This window comes from Cynara cardunculus, assembly GCF_001531365.2.
Source record: "Cynara cardunculus var. scolymus isolate 2C chromosome LG 12, CcrdV1, whole genome shotgun sequence".
NCBI classification, from domain to species: domain Eukaryota; kingdom Viridiplantae; phylum Streptophyta; class Magnoliopsida; order Asterales; family Asteraceae; genus Cynara; species Cynara cardunculus.
The window spans coordinates 19,092,467-19,115,413 of NC_037539.1; the positions used below are offsets into that span (position 1 = coordinate 19,092,467).

Sequence of the window (22,947 nt, forward strand, 5' to 3'; positions counted from 1 at the left end):
TGAATCCCATAACTACAAATTATATGAAAAGTGTTAAACATCTGTCATAGTTTTCGACTTGGCAACGGTTAAGATATTGAGCTTAACAGAAGAGGTTTTTACATCAGAAAATTACTTGACATATGAGTCTGAATTTCATGGACGTGTTAGCACATACCTTGATGCTATTAGGATATATGTGATGCCTGAATCACTTGCACTTGGTCGAAACTCTACAACTAAAGACAATTCCATGCATGAGGTTCATTTCTTAAAGTCTCTTTCTCATATTCTTGTTCTTAACTATTTATGTTTCAAGCCTTATCTAAAAATGAATACTGATTATTCATGTTGTTTTAAAGTTAAAACTATCCTCATATATACTTGTGATTGAATTTTTTTTTCACTATAAGGGACATTTTTTTGACTTCCCGCCGTGGGCATCCAAAATATCAGGGCCGGCCCTGCTCAGGAAATAAACACACAAATTCATACATTCTACACGGATCGGGAAAAACCCATATGCCAGAAGTTCCAAATCCATCCATAGTTAAGTACTCATTAATCAATATGGAAACAGATGAAGAAGAAGCTTCAAGAATTGTTCCTTTTCAGCTTCAATTCGACAAGCCAGTAGCTTCCCAGGTTTCAAATATATGTACCCTTTAATCCTTTTCGAATCTGTATGAATCAATGCTGTGTCACTTATTCATGTACGAAATTTATACATGGTCAGTGGGTAGAAAATAAATCCTTCTAAGATTACTGTTGTTATGTGAATATTTGTGCGTTTTCTCTATCTTTGTTCAAAACCATTTAATGAAGTTCAAATTTTGAATGTTAACAAGGGTAAAAGAAGCCTATTTCTGTTAGATTTTTATGTACTTAACAAAGAAATATGGTTCAAAATTTAGAACATTACTAATTTTTAGAGCTGTGTTTGTGCACCCTTCTTATCTATTTTATTCTTCTTCATGATTTTCAAATCTTGAAGATCAATTGAGTTGAATGTAACCCGGAGTAGGATTCATTATAGTTCTGTCTTCGTGTGTGTGTGTGTGTGTGTTGGGTGTGATAAGGTCCACAAGGATAATATCTCTACCCAAATTCATGATTCAATCAAGGATATCAATCTCTGATTTTGTACGTTATTGTTGTAATCTCTTTTGTTTATTATTATTATTATTATCAATGTTTTCTATTCAATAGTCTTAATTAGGTTGATTTTTTTTGATTACCCTGGATATCCAACCCACTATGCTAGCCGACTAATCCCAGCCGCATTTGAACCTCCGTGGCCACAAGGGGATTTTTATTCCTTCTTAGATTTGAACCTGGGACCTGTAGGTATTTTTGACCGTTGGAGCCAAGCTCAAACCAATCAGGCACCACCCTTGTGGTTAATTTGTTTCCCTCTTAATGAGATGTAAATGCGTGTATAAATAGGCTCCATGGTTGTTAATAAAATTCATCAAAACCTTTTCATCTTTTATATGGTATCAGAGCATTGATCAATTTTATTCCCATCCAATTTCTCATCATGGCGAGGATGGCAATACCACCACCTCCGACATCCTTCCACCCCAAACACCACGACTAACAACCGCACCTCAAAACCTTATCTCAATAAGTGTCAATGGTGTCTTCATGATGGTCACGTCGTTTCTCAATGCTTCATCTTCAAACTACTCTTCCCTCACACAGGTTTTCCCATGTCTCCCCTCGGTCCGAATCCAACCCGAGTCTCTCGCTCGGCTCCTCAAACTAATGTTGCTACCTTTGCTAATTTCCCTTCCCCTTCATGGCTCATGGACAGCGGTGCCACTCACCATGTTACAAATGATTTGGCCAACCTAGCTTTACATACCCCTTATGACAGTTCCGATGATCTCATCATTGGTGATGGCTCGTCTCTGCCGATTTCTCATATTGATTCTTTATCTCTATCTACTTATCATAAATTATTTAAATTCTCCGTTGTTTTATTTGTACCATCTATATCTCGAAACATTCTCTCTATTTCTCAATTCTGCATGGAAAATAACGATCTTGTCGAATTCTTACCTACCTCTTTATGTATTAAGGATCACTCAACAGGCTTCACTCTCCTCCACGGGCCAACTAGTGTACCATCTATATCTCGAAACATTCTCTCTATTTCTCAATTCTGCATGGAAAATAACAATCTTGTCGAATTCTTACCTACCTCTTTCTGTATTAAGGATCGCTCAACAGGCTTCAATTTAGAAAACTCTCCTCCAAGGGCCAACTAGTGGGGGCATCTATGAATGGAGCCTATCACCTCTTCTCGTTCACTCAAGCATGGTCGTTCCTCCCACCAATTGGCATTACCGTCTGGGTCATCCCTCTATTGATATTATTAAAACCCTACGGAGTTAAGTGCCATTAAATCTTCCTTCATTTCAGTCTAGTTGTAACTCTTGCAATATCTATAGAAGTCATAAACTACCCTTCTCCAAGTCTACTCTTACTTCTACCACTCCGTTAGAACTATATTTACAGACGTTTGGACGACTCCTATTCTTTCATTTGACAATTTTAAATATTATGTCATTTTCGTTGACCATTTTACAAAATATATTTGGTTATACCCCCTCAAATAAAAATCGGACACTGCCCCAACTTTTCAACGCTTTTTTGCTTTAGTTGAAAAATTCTTCAATCGTCCTATTATTCAGTTATCCCCCGACAATGGCAGGGAATACCTCAAACTTACTCCTAATCTCTTAGCTAATAGCATCTCTCATCTCACCTCCCCACCCCATACACTCGAACATGATAGGTACGTCGAACGACGACATCTTCACATCATTGAAACGGGTCTCGCACTTTTATCACATGCCAACCTCCCTCTTAATTTTTGGCCCCACGCTTTTATAACGCCTACATATTTTATCAATCGTCTCCTTACTCCTACTCTCCACAATTTCTCTCCCTACCTCAAACTCTTCAATACCATCCCTAGTTACACCAAACTTCGGAGCTTTAGTTGTCTTTGTTATCCGTGGTTAAAACCATACAACACCCCACAAAACGCAACCAAAGTCCACCCCTTGTATATTTGTTGGTTACTCTCCCACTCAAAGTGCTAGTATTTTCTCGATCCAAGAACCAACAAAGTTTACACTTCTTGGCATGTCAAATTTATTGAGTCACAATTTTCTTACTCTACTCTATGTTCCGCATCATCCTCCTCCCCCCATATAAATGCTCATGAGTGGTGCACTCTTTCTCTACCTCTTATTCGCAACAATAATGTCGCCTTAACCACCTTCTAACATTCCCTCACCCACTTTAACTAATAGTCCTCCCTCAACCTCACATAATTCTATGTCCTCTCTTTCCCTTATTGTGCAAATCACTTCATCCCATCAAAGGACACCATCTTCCTCCATTGCATCCTCACCTACATCCTCCTCTCCATCCTCACCTCAACCAACTCGTACCATTATCATTCATATCACAAATAACATCATCAGACCTAAAATACCTTAACCATGTCTCTCTCCCTCCTCCTCACGCACCTACAAGTGCCACAAAAGCTCACAAAGACCCAACATGGTGTCAAGCCATGCAACTTGAATTTGATGTCCTTACCTGTAACAAAGCCTAGCACCTTGTTCCTCCTCATGCTTCTCAAAATATCGTTGGTTGTAGATGGGTATTTCGCATCAAATATAATCTAGATGGCTCCATTAAATGGTGCAAAGCCGACTTGTTGCATAGGGCTTTCACCAAAGCCCCGACATTGACTACTCCAAAATCTTTAGCCCAGTCGTAAAGCCCACGACTGTTCGCTTTGTTCTATCCCTAGCCGTTTGTCGTGGTTGGTCTCTCCGCCAACTCAACAAACAACGCATTTCTTCAAGGCACTCTTACCGAGAATGTTTACACGTCTCAACCTACAGGATTTATCGACAAAGAACATCCTAGCCATGTTTGTAAACTTAACAAAGTTATTTACGGCCTTAAACAAGCCCCGAGAGCTTGGTATCCGAACTTTAAACTTTTCTTCTATATTTTGGATGTCGAAACTCCATTTCCGATCCATCCCTATTTCTATACCAGCATGGTACTGTCATCATCTACCTCTTACGATATGTTGGATGATATTATTGTCATTGGCCCTTTTCCTTCTTACCTAACATATTTCTTCTCTACTCTCGCTCATTGCTTCTCCCTCAAAGACCTCGGTCTCCTCTCCTATTTTCTAGGTGTTGAAGTCGTCCCTAATTCCCAGGGTCTTTTTCTTAACCAAATGAAATATATTCATGATGTGCTAGTGAAGTATTACATGCATGACTCCAAACCAGTATTCACTCCCCTAGCTCTAAATCCACCCCTCACTTATGCCACGAACCCACCCATTCCCAACCATACAAAATATCGAGCCATTCTTGGAAGCTTACAATACCTCTCTTTCACTCGTCCATATGTTGCCTATGCTGTCAACAAACTATCACAATATATGCATTGCCCCTCTAATGATCATTGGCTTGCTCTTAGGCGATTATGACGATACTGAAATGGTACTTCTCACTATGATCTTCAACTCTACGGTAATTCTCCTTTAAGACTCCATGTCTTTACATATGCAGATTAGGCTTGGGACACAGATAACTACATTTCTACCACCGGTTACTTAGTCTATCTTGGTTGTAATCCAATTTCATGGAGCTCCAAGAAGGGCCTTGGCCCGTTCATCTACTAAGGCGAAATTTCGAGCAATTGCTGACACAACAACTGAAGTACTTTGGCTACGTTCCTTGCTTACAGAGCTTATGATACACATCAGCCTGCTATCTACTGTGATAAACTTGGTGCCACACGCTACTCTTCCAATCCTGTTTTTCACTCCCGCATGGAACATCTTGCACTGACCTTTCTCTTTGTTCTTGAACAAGTACAACTCTGCACAATTCGAGTTCATCACATTCCCGGTGATGATCAGTTAGCAGATGTCCTCACCAAACCATTACCTAAATCTCACTTCTATATGGTACTTGCCAAGGTTGGACTTTCCCAAAAGGACGTCCATCTTGAGGGGGCGTGATAAGGATAATATCTCTACCCAAATTCATGATTCAATCAAGGATACCAATCTCTGATTTTGATCCTCTACATTATAGTTGTAACATCTCTTTTGGGTTGATTTGTTTCCCTCTAATGAGATGTATAAATAGGCTCCATGGTTGTTAAGAAAATTCATATTTTCATCTCTTACAGGGGGTGGGGGTGGTGAGTGGACATATGTAGTTGTATATGTTTCTTTACTTTCTTTTCTGAAACTAACTACTCGATCCACCTGAGTCCAATCCTGAGAAACATTTTTGCAATTCTTTTCTACAATCTAAAGTAATGAAATTCAAATTTTGAAGATTAAAATAGCTGAATGGAATCCAGAGAAAGATTTGCTGGCTATGGTTACTGAGGATTCAAAGATTTTGTTGCACCGGTTTAATTGGCAGAGGCTATGGACTATCTCTCCAGGTCATTTCTACCTCTTATGATTAGTATTATTATTGAATTATTGTTTTTGAGCTCTGTGCATATATGTGTTGGTGATGGTTATGCAATTTGGATATAACTTGAATGAACTAGAAATGCATTTTACTTGACTAGTTTTTCTTTGAACATGGGCATTTTTTTGGAGATTTCTAAAATTATCTTGAGGTTTTAAGTTCAAACTCGTCACTTATGGGTTTCCAAGTGAACCACCACTGGTGATTTCCCAAGGGGGTATCAATTGGTGAGCAGTTAAGACCCCTCCTCTCCCTGTTTTACTGTACCTTTGCTTGAGGTTTCTCACACCAGGAATTTTTTTCCTTATGACGTGGTAATTTTTCTTAATGAAGATGTTGAGCATTTCTATTAAGGCAGATTGTGCATGGTAATTACATGTGTAGTGAAGAAATAAGTGCATGACATTGAGTTTCAAGTTTCCTTTCGTTTAAAAGTCTTGAGTTTTGGACGATGCAAAGTGGAAGAATACCAACTATTAGAACAACATGATTATGGGTGAGATATTATTTTCAATTTGGTTTGTATAAAAGTAGTTACGTGCACTAGAAAGCAAAAGGTTTAAAAAAAATTCAATCCTGTATTCTAAGTGATAATGCTTAGTTTGGATAATTTTAGTTGCTATTGGACCAAAATTTTTGGCCAGATCTTGTCTTGGATCGCCTTTTTTTCCTTCTGAAAATAGAACCTATATTTGAATAGTCCTTATGTTTATACCAATGTTGCAGCTAGTTGACTTTATGTTTTGCTTGTCATATTTTTAACTAAAAAGCAAATCCTTCTGTTGTTAATTTGCTTCGCACTAAGTTTATAGGAAGGTGCATAACATCTCTATGTTGGCGTCCGGATGGTAAAGCAATAGCTGTTGGGCTTCAAGATGGGTCAATCTCATTACATGATGTTGAGGTGCGTTGTTATATTTATTATAACTTTTAGATATTAACTAGGTTTGCATAAACTCTAAATTGAGATGATTTTAGTTTACGAGTGTCTAAGCTTATTTATAAGGCTAGTTAGGCATGCACATTAGGTGATTAATCTTTTGGAGGTTACCGCTGTATACAAGATGATGGATATGATAAAAGCAAGGAGGATGAAGTGCCAACAAACATGATGAGTCTTTGGTTTTGTTTGTCATTCAGGTTAAAGAGATATTTTCCTTATGGAACATGCGATTATATGAATAGGTTTGATTAGCATTTGTAGTGAAAAGCAATTAGTTTTATCAATCGAAACTTAAATCATTATCTTGAAAGCAAGGCTTGATCTAATTATGCAATGCTAAAGATGATTTTATTTAACTAAATAAAGAAAACAAATGATAAAGGTTAACACTTTTTAACGTAATATGTGAAAACAATGTAAAAGTAATGAAAATGAAAAGATGAGAAAGCAGCAAATAGAAAAGGGATTGCTCTAGGATTTGAAACCATGAGAAGTAAATCAAGCAAGTCAGTTTTATTTGTTTTTGATTTAAATTACGGAACTATGCCACTTATAGAGCTCGGTATAGGTAGGAAGACAACTAATGGTGCGTCTAATTGTACAAGTAATTCAAGAGACAAGAATGGAAGAAACTAAAGCTGTAAAGCATCAACTATGCCACACCTTGGGTGCGGGTAATGTGATCTTCACATCTGTGTCTTAACCCTTAAACTGCTGGGCTCGACATTGGCGGTAAGGCAACTAATGGTTCCTATTGAAGTGCAAGTAGTTGAAAATTAGTAGAATGCAATAATTGTAAAGGGCATATACTTTAAATCCATTTTCTGGTTGTGATTTATACTTTCAAAATCAACATTTTAGATTCCACATCTTATTTTACAACATTGTAGGGTCCACACTTTCATTTTGCAATGTTTAGTGTTCATACTTCCATTTATCATTTTTGCCATGCCAACACCACATCAAGAATTGAGGTACATTTGGACCCTAAAATGTTGATTTTGAAGTATGAATCGTAAACTGGAAACTGTCTCATGTACCTTTTCTATACAATTTCCCCCATTGAGAAGCATAAAGATTAATTCATCAAAAATCTATGTGTTCAATACATGTATATGATATGCCAACGTCAAACTAAATATAATAGAAAAGACAAAAAAACTTAGTTGCTTCATCTACTCTCGTAAGTAATCGTCAAGGCTTGAAAGCCATCATCTTCCAACTCTTATTCACGGGTGGTAGGATGACATTGAAGAAGAAAAGAAGGAAGAAAATGTGGTTTGATGTTGAGGAGGAGGGTTGAAAAGCCGATAATTGATGCAGATTCATACCCAAGTATTCCTTAAATAGTTGGAACGTTTGGGGAGTTTTATGTACTTCAAACTCTTCATCCTCATCTGTTCGACACAAAGTGCTTACTCTAGTCTAGGGGTTTTAAGTTATGTTGATCACAGTGTATTGTTACTCCGGCCGGTTGTAATGTTGTGCATGTAGTGAACTTCTGATAGATTTTTTAATCCCCTTTTTCATCTTATTTCTGTATATTTGCAACAATATATTTGCAACAAAAAAAATATAAAGCAAAATGCAATGCAATAACTCTTAGATGTATAATATATCCATAAACATTGAATGAGATAATATCGTGGCTGATCAGTCTTCATTTAACTGTAAAACCCCACTAAAGTTGAAGGGTAAGTTTTATACGACAATTGAGGGGAATTCTTGTACACATGAGGATTAATGGGTTAGAAATTAGGATAGTTTGGGGTAATTCCAGATTCCAATTATCAAAAAGCTGATGCAACACCGGTTGAAATGGTTTTGCCATCTTTATCTTGATCGTTGGATGCATCACGAGAAAGGGGGACTAGTATCAAGAGTATGTATCATTAGGAGAGGTGGGAGAATCATAAATTGACATGGGAAGTAGGTGCGAGAATATGTGGAACCCCCATGTCACTCTCCAAAAGAGCCCTTGAGGAGAAAGGGGAGGTTCCAACATATATACAAGAGAAATGGTCCAAGTCTAGCCGGTGTTGGACTCCAACAGTAGGCAAGAGGGATTTGAAGATCAAGGCATATTCATGTTTTAGACCCTTATTCTTTTTATAGTATCTATCTGGTTTCGTTCTTAGTCTATCCGTTACCTAGGATAAGTGGCTTGTTGTGTAGAAACATGAAAAATCTAAATAAAACTTCAGTTACCAATGAACCATTTATGGTTTATTCACTGATGGTGGTTCTGTTCAACTTGCTTCAGTAATTAACTTCAACAACATTAAAGTGACAAGTACACAAGGGAGTTTTTTCCCTTGGACCCACCTCCAAAGTTTGATAAATTTAGAGAGACAAAGGATAATAGTATATATGTGGTAAAAATATACTGCATGTTCCATTTCTCTTATTTATGCGTTGTGGTATGTGCATCTTTGATCCATACATCTTCCCAAATACTTACTTTACTAGAAGGGTCTTTGGGTCATGAGGTGCCTCTTTGTAAGCGATTCTGCAAACTGGGTCCACAATATGGACTACGCCCCATCACTTACCACGAAGGATTACATTTCTAAGAGCTAGCAAACATTTTCTCACTCCTATAGTGGTTACTCAATTGTGTTATGACCACAACTTTAACTATAAGCTGTATACCTGTCTGCAAAGAAATAATAAATTTTGTGATCTATAGATGAAAAACTATTTTATACAATTACCTTTGCCGTTTAATCCATTGTAATTTTTACCTTGAATCATGACTCTTCTGTTTTTGACCTATGTACATTGTATTAAGCAGAATGGGAAGCTGTTACGAAGCATGAAATCCCACACAACTGCTGTTGTATGCCTGAACTGGGAGGACGATGGAGGTGGAGAAATTGCAGTATGATTTCTTACGAATATCTATACCAAGTGACAAGTGTTGAACATTCTTAACACCCTTGCTTTTTCTGCTTTATTATTCCAATGATGAAGACAAAGTAAATAATGAAGAGAAAGGACATGATACAATCTTTTAACGTGCAATCTCTCTATCTACGGGTGTTCAGGATGACAACTTCTATATCTCAAAATATGAAGATCGAACTTCTCGTTTCTTTCCTCCTCCCCCAAGAGTTCCTCGGGTGCCTGGACTTGTGCCTGGAGAGACCGGTTTCATGGATGAAAGTGAAAATTTGTCACAAGAATTATCAAATTCTTCACATCAGCGATTTAACATCCTGTGCAGTGCAGATAAAGACGGAATCATAAGCTTTAGTATATTCGGCATATTTCCAATTGGGAGAACAGTAAGCTTGTTTTCATACATCCAAAGTTGCTTAGATTCTAGTTGTCCATATCCATTCTTCATTCTGTGTTTCCCACCATCTTTTCTCCTTGCTTCAAACAAATGTGACCCACAAATTGAAAATATTAAATGGATTAAAAGAATTTGGCCTGATCTTCAGAATAAGTATGGATTTTTATCTTGATTTATGTTTTGCTTACAAGATTTTTTTTGGTTGGATCGCAGGATATCCATGACCTTTCTGTTCTTTGTCCACTTGCAAACAAGCATGTCGATTGCAAACTGTTGAATGCTTCAATCTGTAAGGTATTACCTTAACCATGCAGATAGATTTCATTTTAGTTTCTATAGAAATACGATCAATTTTAAATGAATTTCGTTGAATTAAACTCAATCTTTATATGATGTCGTACTTGGATGATTAGTATCACCAATTTGAAGTTTTCTTAAACGGTTATGTCTTCAGGTGGCGTTCTCCAAAGATCTTTGTCATTTGACTGTATTATGCTCTGGGGAGCTTCAAGTTCCGGGGGATGATTTGCATGGTTTCCACTGCTTAACACTTGATACTTCAATATTCTATAGAAGGTAAATTTTCAAATTGGGATATGGTATGAAATTTGCTTCGTTTTCTTTTTTGGCATGTTTTGATGTTAAAGTTCATCATTACTAGCTTTATGTTATTAATCTTGATCCACAAGACTTTCTTGTTTTGTCAATGTTGGAGGGTGGTTGAGGTATTTGGCCTGTAGTCAAACAATTCTTTGAAACTATGTACGATCAAACTAGGCAAATCATGGGGATTGAGGTCTTATACAATAGTGTGATGTTTTATGATATTGTCTTTTCCATCTTAAAGAATGGTTTTAGTTTTCGCATAATATCTGGCAATCGTCTTTGTTTCTAAAAAATAAGCTATACAATGTATACATAGAAAACACAAAAACTAAGGGGGCGTTTGGTTCGTCGGAATCCACCGGAATCTGATGGAATTGGGATGGTCAATTCTGTTGACCAAATTCCATTCCAATGTTTGGTTACCCTTGAAATGGAATTGATGGGATTGAAATCCATCATTTGAAGGATTTAACCATTCCTTAGGGGAAGTGATGGAATTAAAATCTATTCCATCCAAAATTATGTAAATGCCAAAAATACCCCCATTACATTGTTTTAACCCTAGCCGCTCTATCTGTCTGGATTAAGATCAATTGTCGCTTGTTCTTCATTCTGAATAAACGATACTAATTATAAAAGTTTACCATTTTAACCCTCCAGATTGTATTTCAATAAACCCACCAGATTGTAATTCAAAGAAATACACAAGGTCTGAATCTTTAAATCATGTCTAATTTTACTTTATATTGCTCAGGATTTGCAGATTTAAGCAACTCAACTACAAAGTTAACCATTTATTAAAAAAAAAAAAGTTGCCATTTTTACAACAAAAAACTATTGAATATCATGCAGAATGAAGAAAACAAAGGTTGTTATGGCCTCCAATTCTACATAAATATGTGGTGGTTGATTCAGAAATAAAGCTGGAAGAAGACAATTCATCTTCCGAAATGACAATGCAAAGAATCCTGAAATAATCTGGAGCCTTAAATAGTTAAATTAGATGCGAACTATGAAGAAATCGAGAAGGCCGGGGATGTGTTTTGGGGTGGGGCGGGGTGATGGCAGGGGTTTCTTCCTCTTGCTTTCTCAATTATCGAGACCTTTTACTCCAAATTTGCCATAAGTAGGAGAGAAGAGTCTCAAGCAGGTGACGGAGGCCTCAATATTTTTTTGCTAACGTCTTTTTGTTAATTGATGGAGGAGGCAGTATCTTGTTTATGAAAGGATATAAGAGGAGATCTGATGGCTGAATAGGTAAACCCTCCTTTTAGAAATTAAGTCATGAACTTACTGTAAACAAACCCTTTCTGATAGCTGAGTGAATAAGCCATTAAACTTATTAAGCTGATTAAGCCTTTTACAAACGCCCCCTATGGATCCTACTGATGTATAAACCAAAAGTGCTTATATTAATTGTAGAATTATTTTTTTTATTTCACTCGTCTCAAAAGAGGGAGGTACAAAGGCTATATATACACAAAGAATATGAGAAGAAAAAGAAAGGATTTCTAAGATATTCACAGCAACAAATTACAAGGAGATATTACCCATAATCTCCAATTCCTATTTTACAATGATATCGAGTATCTTCAAGGATATTGAGTATCTTAACACTCCCCTTGAAGTTGGAGCATAGATGTTAATCATGCCCATCTTGTTACAAATAAAAAAGATTCGCAAACCAGGTAATGCTTTGGTAAAGACATCAGCAAGTTGTCTTCCTATTCAAACAAAGGGAGTTGAGATGATTCCATCTATTAAGCTTTTCACGAGTGAAATGGCAGTCAACCTTGATGTGTTTTGTTCTTTCTTGAAACACGAGATTGTTTGCACCGTGGATAGCCGCCTCATTGTCACAATGTAGGTTCATTGGTTTAGATTGAGCAAACCCAATTTCACCTAGCAGATTACGTAACCATATCAGCTCGCAAGTGGTCTGGGCCATAGCACTGTATCCAGATTCAACACTTGACCGGGAAATGACATTCTGTTTCTTGGTTTTCCACGAAACTAGATTCCCTCCAACCAACACACAATAGTCTGTCGTAGACCGCCTAGTAGTAGGATCCCCATTATAGTCGGCATCTGTGAACCATTCTATGACATAATGACCGTGATTTTGATGAAGGATACCAAGACCAGGAGCACCCTTTAGGTACTTCAGTATATGCCTAACAACGTCCCAATGTGGAGTTCTCGGAGACGACATAAACTGACTTCCTACACTCACTGGAAAAACGATGTCAGGACGTGTAATCGTCAGGTAGTTTAGCTTTCCCACGATTCTTTTGTACTTTAATAGGATCCTCAAGTAGATTTCCATCATCCGCTTTCAATTTCATATTTGGAATCATTGGGGCCTCACAAGGTTTTGTTTCAATCATACCAGAGTCATTCAGTATATCCAAACGATATTTCCGTTGAGACAAACATATCCCTTTTCGAGTATAAGATACTTCAATTCCCGAGAAGTATCTTAAAGGACCTATGTCCTTTGTTTGAAACCGAGATGCGAGGAAATCTTTTAGCGTCTTGATCCCAGTCTCATCACTCCCAGTAATCACAATGTCATCAACGTATGCCACTAGTACAATACATCCGGAAGATGACGAAGTAAAGAACACAGAAGGATCATAAGAGCTCCTCCGTAAGCCAAACTCAATCACTACAACATTAAACCGTCCAAACCAAGTACGAGGGGATTGCTTTAAACCATACAATGATTAACGTAGTTTGTAGACTCTAGCAGACTCCCCCTGAGCAACAAACCCAAGTGGTTGCTCCATATAGACTTCCTCATGTAAATCACCATGCAAGAAGGCATTTTCACATCCAGTTAGTGTAGTACCCAGTCGTAAGTAGCGGCTAATGAAACAAACAGGCGGATGGAGGGTACTTAGCCGCAGCCCGCAAGAGAGAATGTCTCGTGGTAGTCGACCCCATAAGTTTGAGCATATCCTTTGGATACCAATCGGGTTTTCAGACGAGCTACAGATCCATCTGGATTAACTTTCATAGTGAATACCCATTTACAGCCAATTGCCTTTTTGCCAACAGGTAACTCTACCAAATCCCATGTATCATTATGATTAAGAGCATTCATCTCATCAATCGTAGCATCCCGCCATCCAGGATGGGCCAAAGCTTCACCAACTGTTTTAGGAACAAATAAATAATCAAGTGTAGAGATCAAAGAACGAGAGCGTGAAGAAAGTTTATCATAGGAAAGAACAGAAGAAATAGGGTAAGTACATGAGCGCTTACCTTTCCGAAGAGCAATGGGAACATCAAGATTAGGAATTCCGTGTATCGGAAGGTGGTGGATCACTTGAAGCAAGAGGATCATCATTAGGCGGATCTGCAGCTGATGATGAAGATGGTGTTGGGTCGGGATCTGATGTAGGTCGTTGTCGTCTATTATATACATGTGATGTGGATTTGTGTTCATTGAAATTGGAGAAAATGGTGGGATTACTTGTCATCTGATCTGAAGCACTTGAATCAATGACCCATTTGGAGGCAGAAGATAATAGGCATGTACTAGAATTACCTGTCTCAGCAAATGTAGTGGTCGGAGCAGTGGAATTCTCAGTCCCTAAAAGTCTAGCATGTTCTTCTGTGGGTATAGTAACAGTACTATCTGAGGAAGAGGCAACGTGTGCTAATGAACTCCTCGGATGTCTGGCTAAAAGCTTCTTACATGTGCGCTTGGTGTGACCTAACTCATGGCAATAGTAACACTCAACATCATCAGAATCTAGAATAGTAGTCCGTGAATCAGTTGTTCGATCATTGTGACCACCTCTAGAGCCACCATGGTGACTCCCACAAAATCCTCCTTAGTAGCCACCACGAAATCCCCCTTGACCAACCAGAGCACTGTTGTGATCAAAAATTTGAGAAGCCTGAAGATTCTCATTCCTAAGAACACGGGCAAATGTTTCTTGAAGAGAAGGAATAACAGATTCATTCAAGAACTGAGACTGATAGAGTCAAGTTCTGGTCGCAAATCAGTCAAGAAACTGATAACAGCTACTTGTTCCCTCCAAGTCTGTATGGCTTTGACATCAACACTTAATGGAAGAAGAGAGTTAAGCTCCTCATACACTTTCTTGAGCTCCATGACATACGTAGTAAGTGACCGGTTCTGTTGTTCTCCACGATGAAAGGGCTTACAAACACTATAGATTCGAGAGATGTTACTTTGTCTAGAATACAAAAAATCAAGATAATCCATAAGTTCCTTCACATATTCACAGTGACTAACCAAAGGGGAACCAGAAGGCTCAATAGTATTGATAATTTGCAAGTACAAACGAGCATCACTTTGGAACCATGAATCAAAACCGTTACTGAGGATCCGATGTGAGATGAGAAGCCATTTCCATGCTCCGGAGATAGATACGAATAGTTTTGCTCCGCTCAAAGTAGTTGGAGCCATTAAGCTTGTTGTCGGTGAGCTTAACATTTACTAAAAGCATATTGGGTACACGTAAACTACTGTTTCTGTCAAATGTTTTGTCTTCTCCAGTTATCTTCCAATAAATCACAAACCAGAAGAGAGAACGTAGAACTTAGGATGAAAGTATAGCAAACCAGAAAGCTTGGTTTAAAAAATGCGCGCATAATGCGCTCCGTTGCGTGATGCGCTCCGATGCGCAAGAGGTAACGCATCAGAGGGGCTGATGCGAAGCGATTCCATGATGCTCTCTGATGCGGTCGCATCACCTATGCATCACACGATGCGTGCATCAGCGCATCCTGTATGTTTCATGTCTGGGCTCTTTTTTCATTCTTTAGAGGTTTTTAGTTGGACTTTTTGTAAACGTAATAATGACCTAATAAAATAGAAGCCCCTCTCAAGTCTCAAGTCGCATATCAGATTAAGAACATATACGTGAGTTGTGAAGATGATGAGTTGAGGTGGAAGCATATATTGGAGGGTTTGATAATGATGAGGGAGATGAACCCGTGTTGGGGTTTGATGATGCTGATCTTGGGGAGCATTAGTTGGTCACTTGGTCATTTAGTTTAGGGATTGGGGACTATTAGACATTTACTTGTGTTCTTCATGGTAGTAGTTTGTGTGTTTTGTTATTCCGATTCACAAACTTTTTAAGATTCTAATGCCACTTTTTGAACTACTTTATGTTATAAATGAAGTATTTTGATAGGTAAGTATTTTTAAGGTAGAAATTGATATGTAGAATTAATTTATAAGTATTTTTTGAATACCGGGCGCATCACGTGCATGATGCGAGCGCATCCACATCACGCATCATGCATAGGCTTCCGGGACCCTTACCGCCTCGGATCGCATCGCGCTTTTTAAAACCAAGCCAGAAAGCGAACGACGCACTCACAGGGTGCCAAATAGACGACGAACAGAGATGAGGATAATCGCACTCACAAGGTGCCAATAAACCGACGAACAAAAAACTTCCGACCCAAGGAAACTTGTCGACATGAAAAAAGAAAACGGTGAACAAAAATTTTGATCCAAGGAAAAAACGTACCAAAAAATTTCGATTTGCGAAACTAGTGATTGTTACGAAACCGAGCTCTGATATCATATAGAATTCTTTTTATTATTTCACTTGTCTCAAAAGAGGGATGTAGAAAGGCTATATATACCTAAAGAATATGAGAAGAAAATGAAAGGATTCCTAAGATATTCACAGCCGCAAATTACAAGGAGATGCAACCTATAATCTCCAATTCCTATTTTACAATGATATCGAGTATCTTCAAGGACGTTGAGTATCTTAACATTAATTAATGACATCGTCTTGTTCCACTAGTTGGTCTTTATTGAAACTTAGCTAAATTTTAGCATGCACTTTCTGTTCATGTGCTACTAATAAGTTTGGACTAATAAACTTCATGAAAAGAATCACATAAGTAAAGTCAGGATTTCAATTCATTAAAACTGATTTTATGACTTTGACAACCATGCTGTTAATGATGACGTCTAGTTACACCAGTCGGACGTCAAATTACTTGACTTTGAACATGTTAGTTATTGGTGGCAGCCTTGGTGAATTCTGAGATTTCCAATTATCACAGAAAGTCTAAGCGTATGTAATGCCTAATTATTGCAGGAGAAATGAGCTTCACCAGGTTGCTCAGCAAGCTTCAAACATTGAGGATTTAACCGAAGTCATACGAGCTTCACTATTTGTCATGTCTAAGCAATGGTCCGATGCGATGCACACATTTCATGACAAATTTGATTCCCTCTCTAATCTGATTCATGTCAATGGTAACGAGTAAAAACTGTAAAATTAATCACAATTGCTATCTTTTTGCTAATATGGTTTGACTTTTTATGACTTATTGAACGTAGGATTGGACTCAACTCCACAAGAGGAGTTTCTTAGCCTTTTAGGTGGTGCGCGTACAAGTCCAGCTGTTCACCAGTTTTTAGAGAATTCTCTTGGTGAAGCGGTATATCAATCTCTACTTCATTTTTATTCATTATAAAACAAAATTTGGGGGAAATCTTTTAATTGATGAAGGGTTATTGCTGATCAGGGACTCAAGCGGATAACGAAGTTGGTTTGTGGCGCTGGAAAGGAGCTTCAGGTTATAGTTCTTGAACATCTACAGGTATACTAATGTTGCTCAAGTTTGTAGTTGAATGACCAATTACTTCTAAAGAACACTGATGTGACCTAGAGAAATTTCTTTTTTCAAGCATCAAGGTTCTAAAAACCAGACCAGCCAGTTGGTTCAACCTTGAAAAAAATTCGTCTATGGTCTGTCTAAGTAATATAACTGGTGGCTTAATGAATCAGTTGAAGCTGTGAACTAGTTCAACCAGTGAATGGGACCCACAAGGTGCAATCTTAAATGGTCAAAACAAACTGAATTTTCTAAATGTTTTGGTCCTCAGCCTGCTGTAGAGATCATTGGATTTAGATTAGGAGAACTAAGAGGACTTTCCAAGTGGCGTTCACGTTATCAAGGTGTCGGCTTGGATGAAACTCTAATAGATAATGCAACAGAGAAGGCGGGTATGCTGCTAATTCAGGTTGAACGGTTTATGAGGGTTTTATCTGCTTCCGTCCAACAGGTGCCACTCCTTCTTGAAGTATACTTCTTTTGATTTCTTTTACATACAAGTTATTATATACTCTGTATCGTGATGAAGAGTGACCCTACTGCACCAAGGGATTAAAGAAGTCTTTGTGTGTAGCATTTTCTTTTCAATTGGCAAGGAGGGTGTTCCCATGACTTGGAACATGAGACCTTCGGGTCACAATTCACAAGTGGGTAACCTTATCATTTGCTCCAAGGCTCGCTATACTCTCGTTCCTATGAAAATTGCAACAACTTCCATTTTGGGATATCTTATACTTCCTCATTCCCAAAAAATTGTGTCCATATTTCTATTTTAGTTTGTCCTAAAATAAGTGTCCACCTTTAAAAGTGCCTACCCTTAATTATGAGATGAAGAGATTCATTACTCCCTCTATCATTAAGGGTAAAACTGTTATTTAGTTAATTGAAAAAGTATAACAATTACACATTTTTAGAACTCTGTGCGTTTTTCATTGTGGACATTTATTTTGGGATAGAGGGAGTAACAATTGCAATATATTCATTTCTCGGTGAGAAATAGGCGGAGAGGATGTGATTGACATGGTTGTGAGAATCTATGTATGTGATTGATAAATCTTTTTGTTGAGGTATGCAAACGGTAAGTTATAGAGAGTTCAACATTCACTTATTTATTTTCCCTTATAATTACATGAATGATCTTGATTTAAATCCACATAATTCTCTTAATTTATCATTATTAAAGGTCAATGTTAGTATTAAAAATAACAAGTCATACATTATAATTTTCATGGACATTTGGAGTATATAGTATTAGAAAAAACAAGTCTAAGTTCTTATTTTGTTTCTTGCAGTTTTCAAACTTCTTTAACTGGCTTCATAAATGTGTGAAAATGTTGATGTCAGAACCAAGTGATCAGCATCAGCTTCTCGCATTCAATAGGTTTGTTGTTGTTATCGATCCCATCTAACTTCTTTTGTTGTAGCTCTCTTTCTTATACTGATATTCAAGATTTTATGACATTTAAATCCCACTTCGATTTGGCAGTGAACTAGTTATTTTATTCTTGAAGTATCTATATGATCAAGATCCAGTAAAGCGGTTGCTCGAATTTTCCGAAGTTGATCAGAGTATTGAAGTTGACGTGTAAGTAACTTGTGCAATTCAAGTTGGATGACATTCTAAACAACAAGCTCAAATCTTTTTGACTCAAAAATGACATGCTTGAATTCTGTTTATATATATTTGATAAATATATACGCAATAAATCATTAAATCTACATTTTAACTGGTGAATCACTTTTACTTGATAATTTGTGAGTAGAAAGAAATATATCATCTATATTATTAGTGCCCTCCATCCCAAAATAAACAATAATTTTTCTATATGGGTTATCTTAAAATAAATTCGGAGGTTTTACCTTCTTGCCAAAATTTCAATTTGTGATCACCTTTCATCCATTCAATACAGGATTCATTTGTCTTTTCTCATTGTTGAGGGGCATTTGAGATATTCAACTAAAAGTCTTAACACTTCCATTGAACTATTTACCCTGTCAAACGTTGCATGCGTGTTAGAGGTTCCACTGAAACGTTTTCTATAAGATGTATATTAGTATCACATATGCTCTCTCTTATGTTTTCCAAGCTTGATTCTTCAGGGAGACTATGGAAAGAGTACAAGAATTGGCTCATTTTGGGGGTTTCACTGATTTTGATTACTTGCGAAGAACATTAGCAAAAGAATTTCAACAAGTGGAGTCTTGGTATGCTTTCTATTCTCTTCTCAACTTCAAATTGAGTTATAGTGGTACGGTTAGACCTTTGAAATAAAAAAAACTAATTTTATGTAGGAATATGTTGGTGTTAAGTGTATAACAAGATGCTTTTTGATTTTGAATGTGACTAGTTTCACCTAAAACTTCAGTTTTATTAGAACAGAAACACTAAAGAAATTTTAGGCCTTGTTTGGTAATACCTATGTTTTTTGTATTTTTATACTGTAAATGAAGATGTGACTTATGTTTAATAACGAAATCAAAAAGTATTTGACAAAGCTTTTTGCTTTAGGAAGATTTCATATATTTATATATGTATGCATATGTGTGTGTATAGAATTTATGTTGTTATTGGTTTTGAAGCTTCAATCTCTGTTGAAGTCAATCGTCAATGCCTGTTTATATTTGTAAAACCATGAAAACTTCAACTATAAACTTCTATTTACATATTTTATGAAGCGTTTTGATCTTCCTAAATTGTAAACCATTACCAATCACTGTTTTCTCTTGTCCAGTTTACACTCTTGAAAAATGTCTACAGAAACCAGAAATCAAAATGTTTCCAAATGACACTATATTATTCAAACATCCTCCTAAAGTAATGATATTCATCGCTGCAGTTTCAAAGAGGCCTTTAAGATGCCTTTCACTACAATTTCCAAAAAGATACTCTGCCAGAACTTGTTGCCATTTTTTCCGGTCGATCCTTTGCCAAAATCTGCATCATCCACTGTTCCAACATCCATATCATATTACAAGGTATGTTTTGGCTTTTTCAGGATGCTAATAAAGAACCATTATCAGTGTCTTTTGGACCCCATCTCGCATCATTATTCTCATAGAACATTGTCGTTATTAATTTGCTATTCGATTGTATGCAGGGTGGTGCAATTGAAAAACAAGAGCGCTTTGTTGATTATGTATCTTTTAGATTACCTGATGAGCCTTCCTCAGACCTTGCAAATTGCATAGTTGTTACAAAATGTTCAATGAACGACTTACAAGCTGTTTTGTTATGTGTTCCTGATGGCTATCAGTGTGTTGATCTCTCTTTATATAAGGTAATTCACATGGCACTCCAACCTTCCTTGGACTTTTCAAAACTTTATCATCTGTCTCTCTCTCTCTCTTCGCCTTTACGGAAATAGCCGCTCTACTCTTTGGGGTAGATGACAGGTTTGCGTGAATCTTACTCTCCCCAGACCCCACTTCGTGTGGGATGTACTGTGTTGTTTGGTTTGGTTTACATGGCACTCCAGCTAACATCTAATGGTAGCAACAACAAGCTTTTATTCAAAGTAGTAGCAGTATGAACAAATAAAATCCATCAAAAAGATTGAATTGTTTTCTTTGCTCTTCTACAAGTCTCAAACAATTGCACCATTGTAACTTTTTCATATTGAATCAACTTTATGGCCTTTCTTTAGGATGCGGAACCCTCACTTGGGACTTATAGCTTTTTTTACATAATCCATACAAATTTGGACTCATCGTAACTTTTTGATCCAACCCAAGCTCTTTGTTCCATGACATTTTACAACATTTGGCTCCGTATGGATAAACGACACGCACATTTGCTGCCCTAAGGCAATAAACAAATGTGAAACACAAACTGCAGGATGTCTAGATTATCCCGACGAAGTCTCAACCCGTTAAATAAGTCCACGACTAAGTATGTAGTTTAATGCAAGTTTTGACTTTTAGTCAAATGTTTAAGATACCCTTTAGGATGACGCAAAAATGGCATAATGTTTAACCTTGAGGTTCAGCTCAATGCAAATAAAAGCCAGGCCAGGCCAGGCCATGGGTAGCAGTTCAAATCTCCTCAGAGACGCTGGGGATTTTTCTGGCTGTTATCTTCGGGGCCTCATTGGGAATAGTCGAAGTGCATGTAGGCTGGCCCGAACACCCATGCTCACCAAATAAAACGGAAGAATCTTGTCAACCAATTCCAATGATCATTCATTAGAATGATGTAAATGAGTACTTTTAGCTTGAAACTTTGTCAAAAGGGAAAATGTTGTAACTTTCTTGGGATTGGGAGAGTACTGTTTCAAAAGGTAATGCAGGGGAGACGAGTGAAGTTACTTTCTTAACATGCTGCTGATAACAGGAATGTCAACTTGTTTTACTATTGAATGGGCCGTCTTCCGTTTCTGAAAGCTCAGAGAAGGCTTGTATGATGATTGTGCATGCCGATGATCTTCCATTTGTATCTTTACCCAGTTCCGGTGCATCAAGCCCTTGGAAATTGGAGGAACTTAAGGTACAGATTCTCTAAAAGTGTCGAACTTGGAAAAGCATTTTTCATTTCAATTTGATCTCAAGCTAAAAACCTACCATTCTTTTAGGACGTTAATTTTTTTCTGTTTCATGGGTCCCATATATTTAGTGAGTGAGACAAGAACAAATATGTGAGTATGAGTACTATTTGCTCTAATCGGGAAGGGGATGGGACCCGGACCCACATAATGAAAAATGAAGAAAGAAAGAGAAACTAGCATAATAGCATCCACAATAGAGCTTTTTGGCCACATAGGATAGTGAAAAAGCTTCTGACATAAAAAAGCCATTTTTGCTTGTAATCGCACAAGCTCTCAATAAGCTTGTTTTGCTTTGCCACCAAAGCCTGCCTGTGGGTCCCACTTTAATGAAAAGCTTACCATTGTGGATTCTCTAAACCAATGACGTCTGCCTTTGAGTTATCAATCTCATTTGATAATCGTGTTTCCCTAAATCTTGATATGATGTTCCTACCAGGACTCAATTGTATACTTGCAAATGGATAGTTTGAAAGTACGAGGGATTCCTCACAATGTGATCGCTCCTTTAGCAGTTAGCGGTGAGTACCTCTTTCAATGAATCCTAGATCCCATCCCTAGTTATGTTATGTGCATTTGCTATATGCCATCATGTACCATCATTTGTTTTTCAAAAACAGAGATACAGCTCGGATATGACCTTTCTTCGATAAAGAGTTGAGATTTTTTCGAACCATCAAATATGGCTTATGTTGCCAACAAACCATTATTTTTGCGAAATGCAAAAAGAAGAAAGAAAAACGCCACCATTTTCAAGTATGATTTTAGAAATATGCAGTCAAATACGATGTTTCTCTCTGCATTTACGTTTTCAGAATTTGTTCGAAATTGCTCGTTGCATACTATAGCATTTTCTTGGCATTTTCACAAGAAAATGGTTAGATTCAAATGAGATGTTTAGATACATCTAAAATGATATATTATAATTTCTTAAACTAGTGATCTGTAAAACCGAAGCATCTTAAATCCGAAATAAGGATGGTGTGGTTTTGCACATGTCAGTGTAAAATGTCGCCATATTTGTATGTTATTGTATTATTCATCTCTACCCTTTTTGTCAATTCTTATCTCATGTGCACAATTTCACAAGCCCATGGTCTTTATAGAAACAACCGTTTTTTATTCTTTTGAGGTAGATGTCATTTGTATTTTGATTTGATTTCAGCATCTAGAGGCGTTGCTTGTGTCTTTGCAACAAGAAAACGAGCTCTCGTTTACATCCTGGATGAAGATGAAGATGAAATCTTGGATGCAGAATAGTTTCATTTTCTTTGTTATCTATTCATTTCTTTTTGACGATTTTTCTTCTTTTATGTGTATACAGATGAATTTGGGGAATTTTCTGTATCCAAATTTAAGTTTGTAGATTTCCCTTTTGGAGTAATTATATCATAAACCATCTAGTTTTAAGGA

At 37.2% G+C, this 22,947-nt stretch overlaps 1 protein-coding gene across 1 annotated transcript; it reads left to right on the forward strand.

Moving 5' to 3' along the window:
• Positions 1-44: 44 nt before the first annotated feature.
• On the forward strand, positions 45-22,947 carry LOC112522869 (anaphase-promoting complex subunit 4). The gene is made up of 19 exons (XM_025132187.1): positions 45-624; positions 5,379-5,490; positions 6,335-6,426; positions 9,260-9,346; positions 9,513-9,752; positions 9,977-10,057; positions 10,218-10,339; positions 16,474-16,634; positions 16,719-16,819; positions 16,907-16,981; positions 17,268-17,447; positions 18,289-18,377; positions 18,483-18,581; positions 19,097-19,201; positions 19,834-19,972; positions 20,095-20,274; positions 21,327-21,479; positions 21,974-22,055; positions 22,700-22,947. The coding sequence occupies exons 1-19, from the start codon at positions 502-504 to the stop codon at positions 22,792-22,794; spliced, it is 2,316 nt and encodes a 771-aa protein (XP_024987955.1). The 5' UTR covers positions 45-501; the 3' UTR covers positions 22,795-22,947.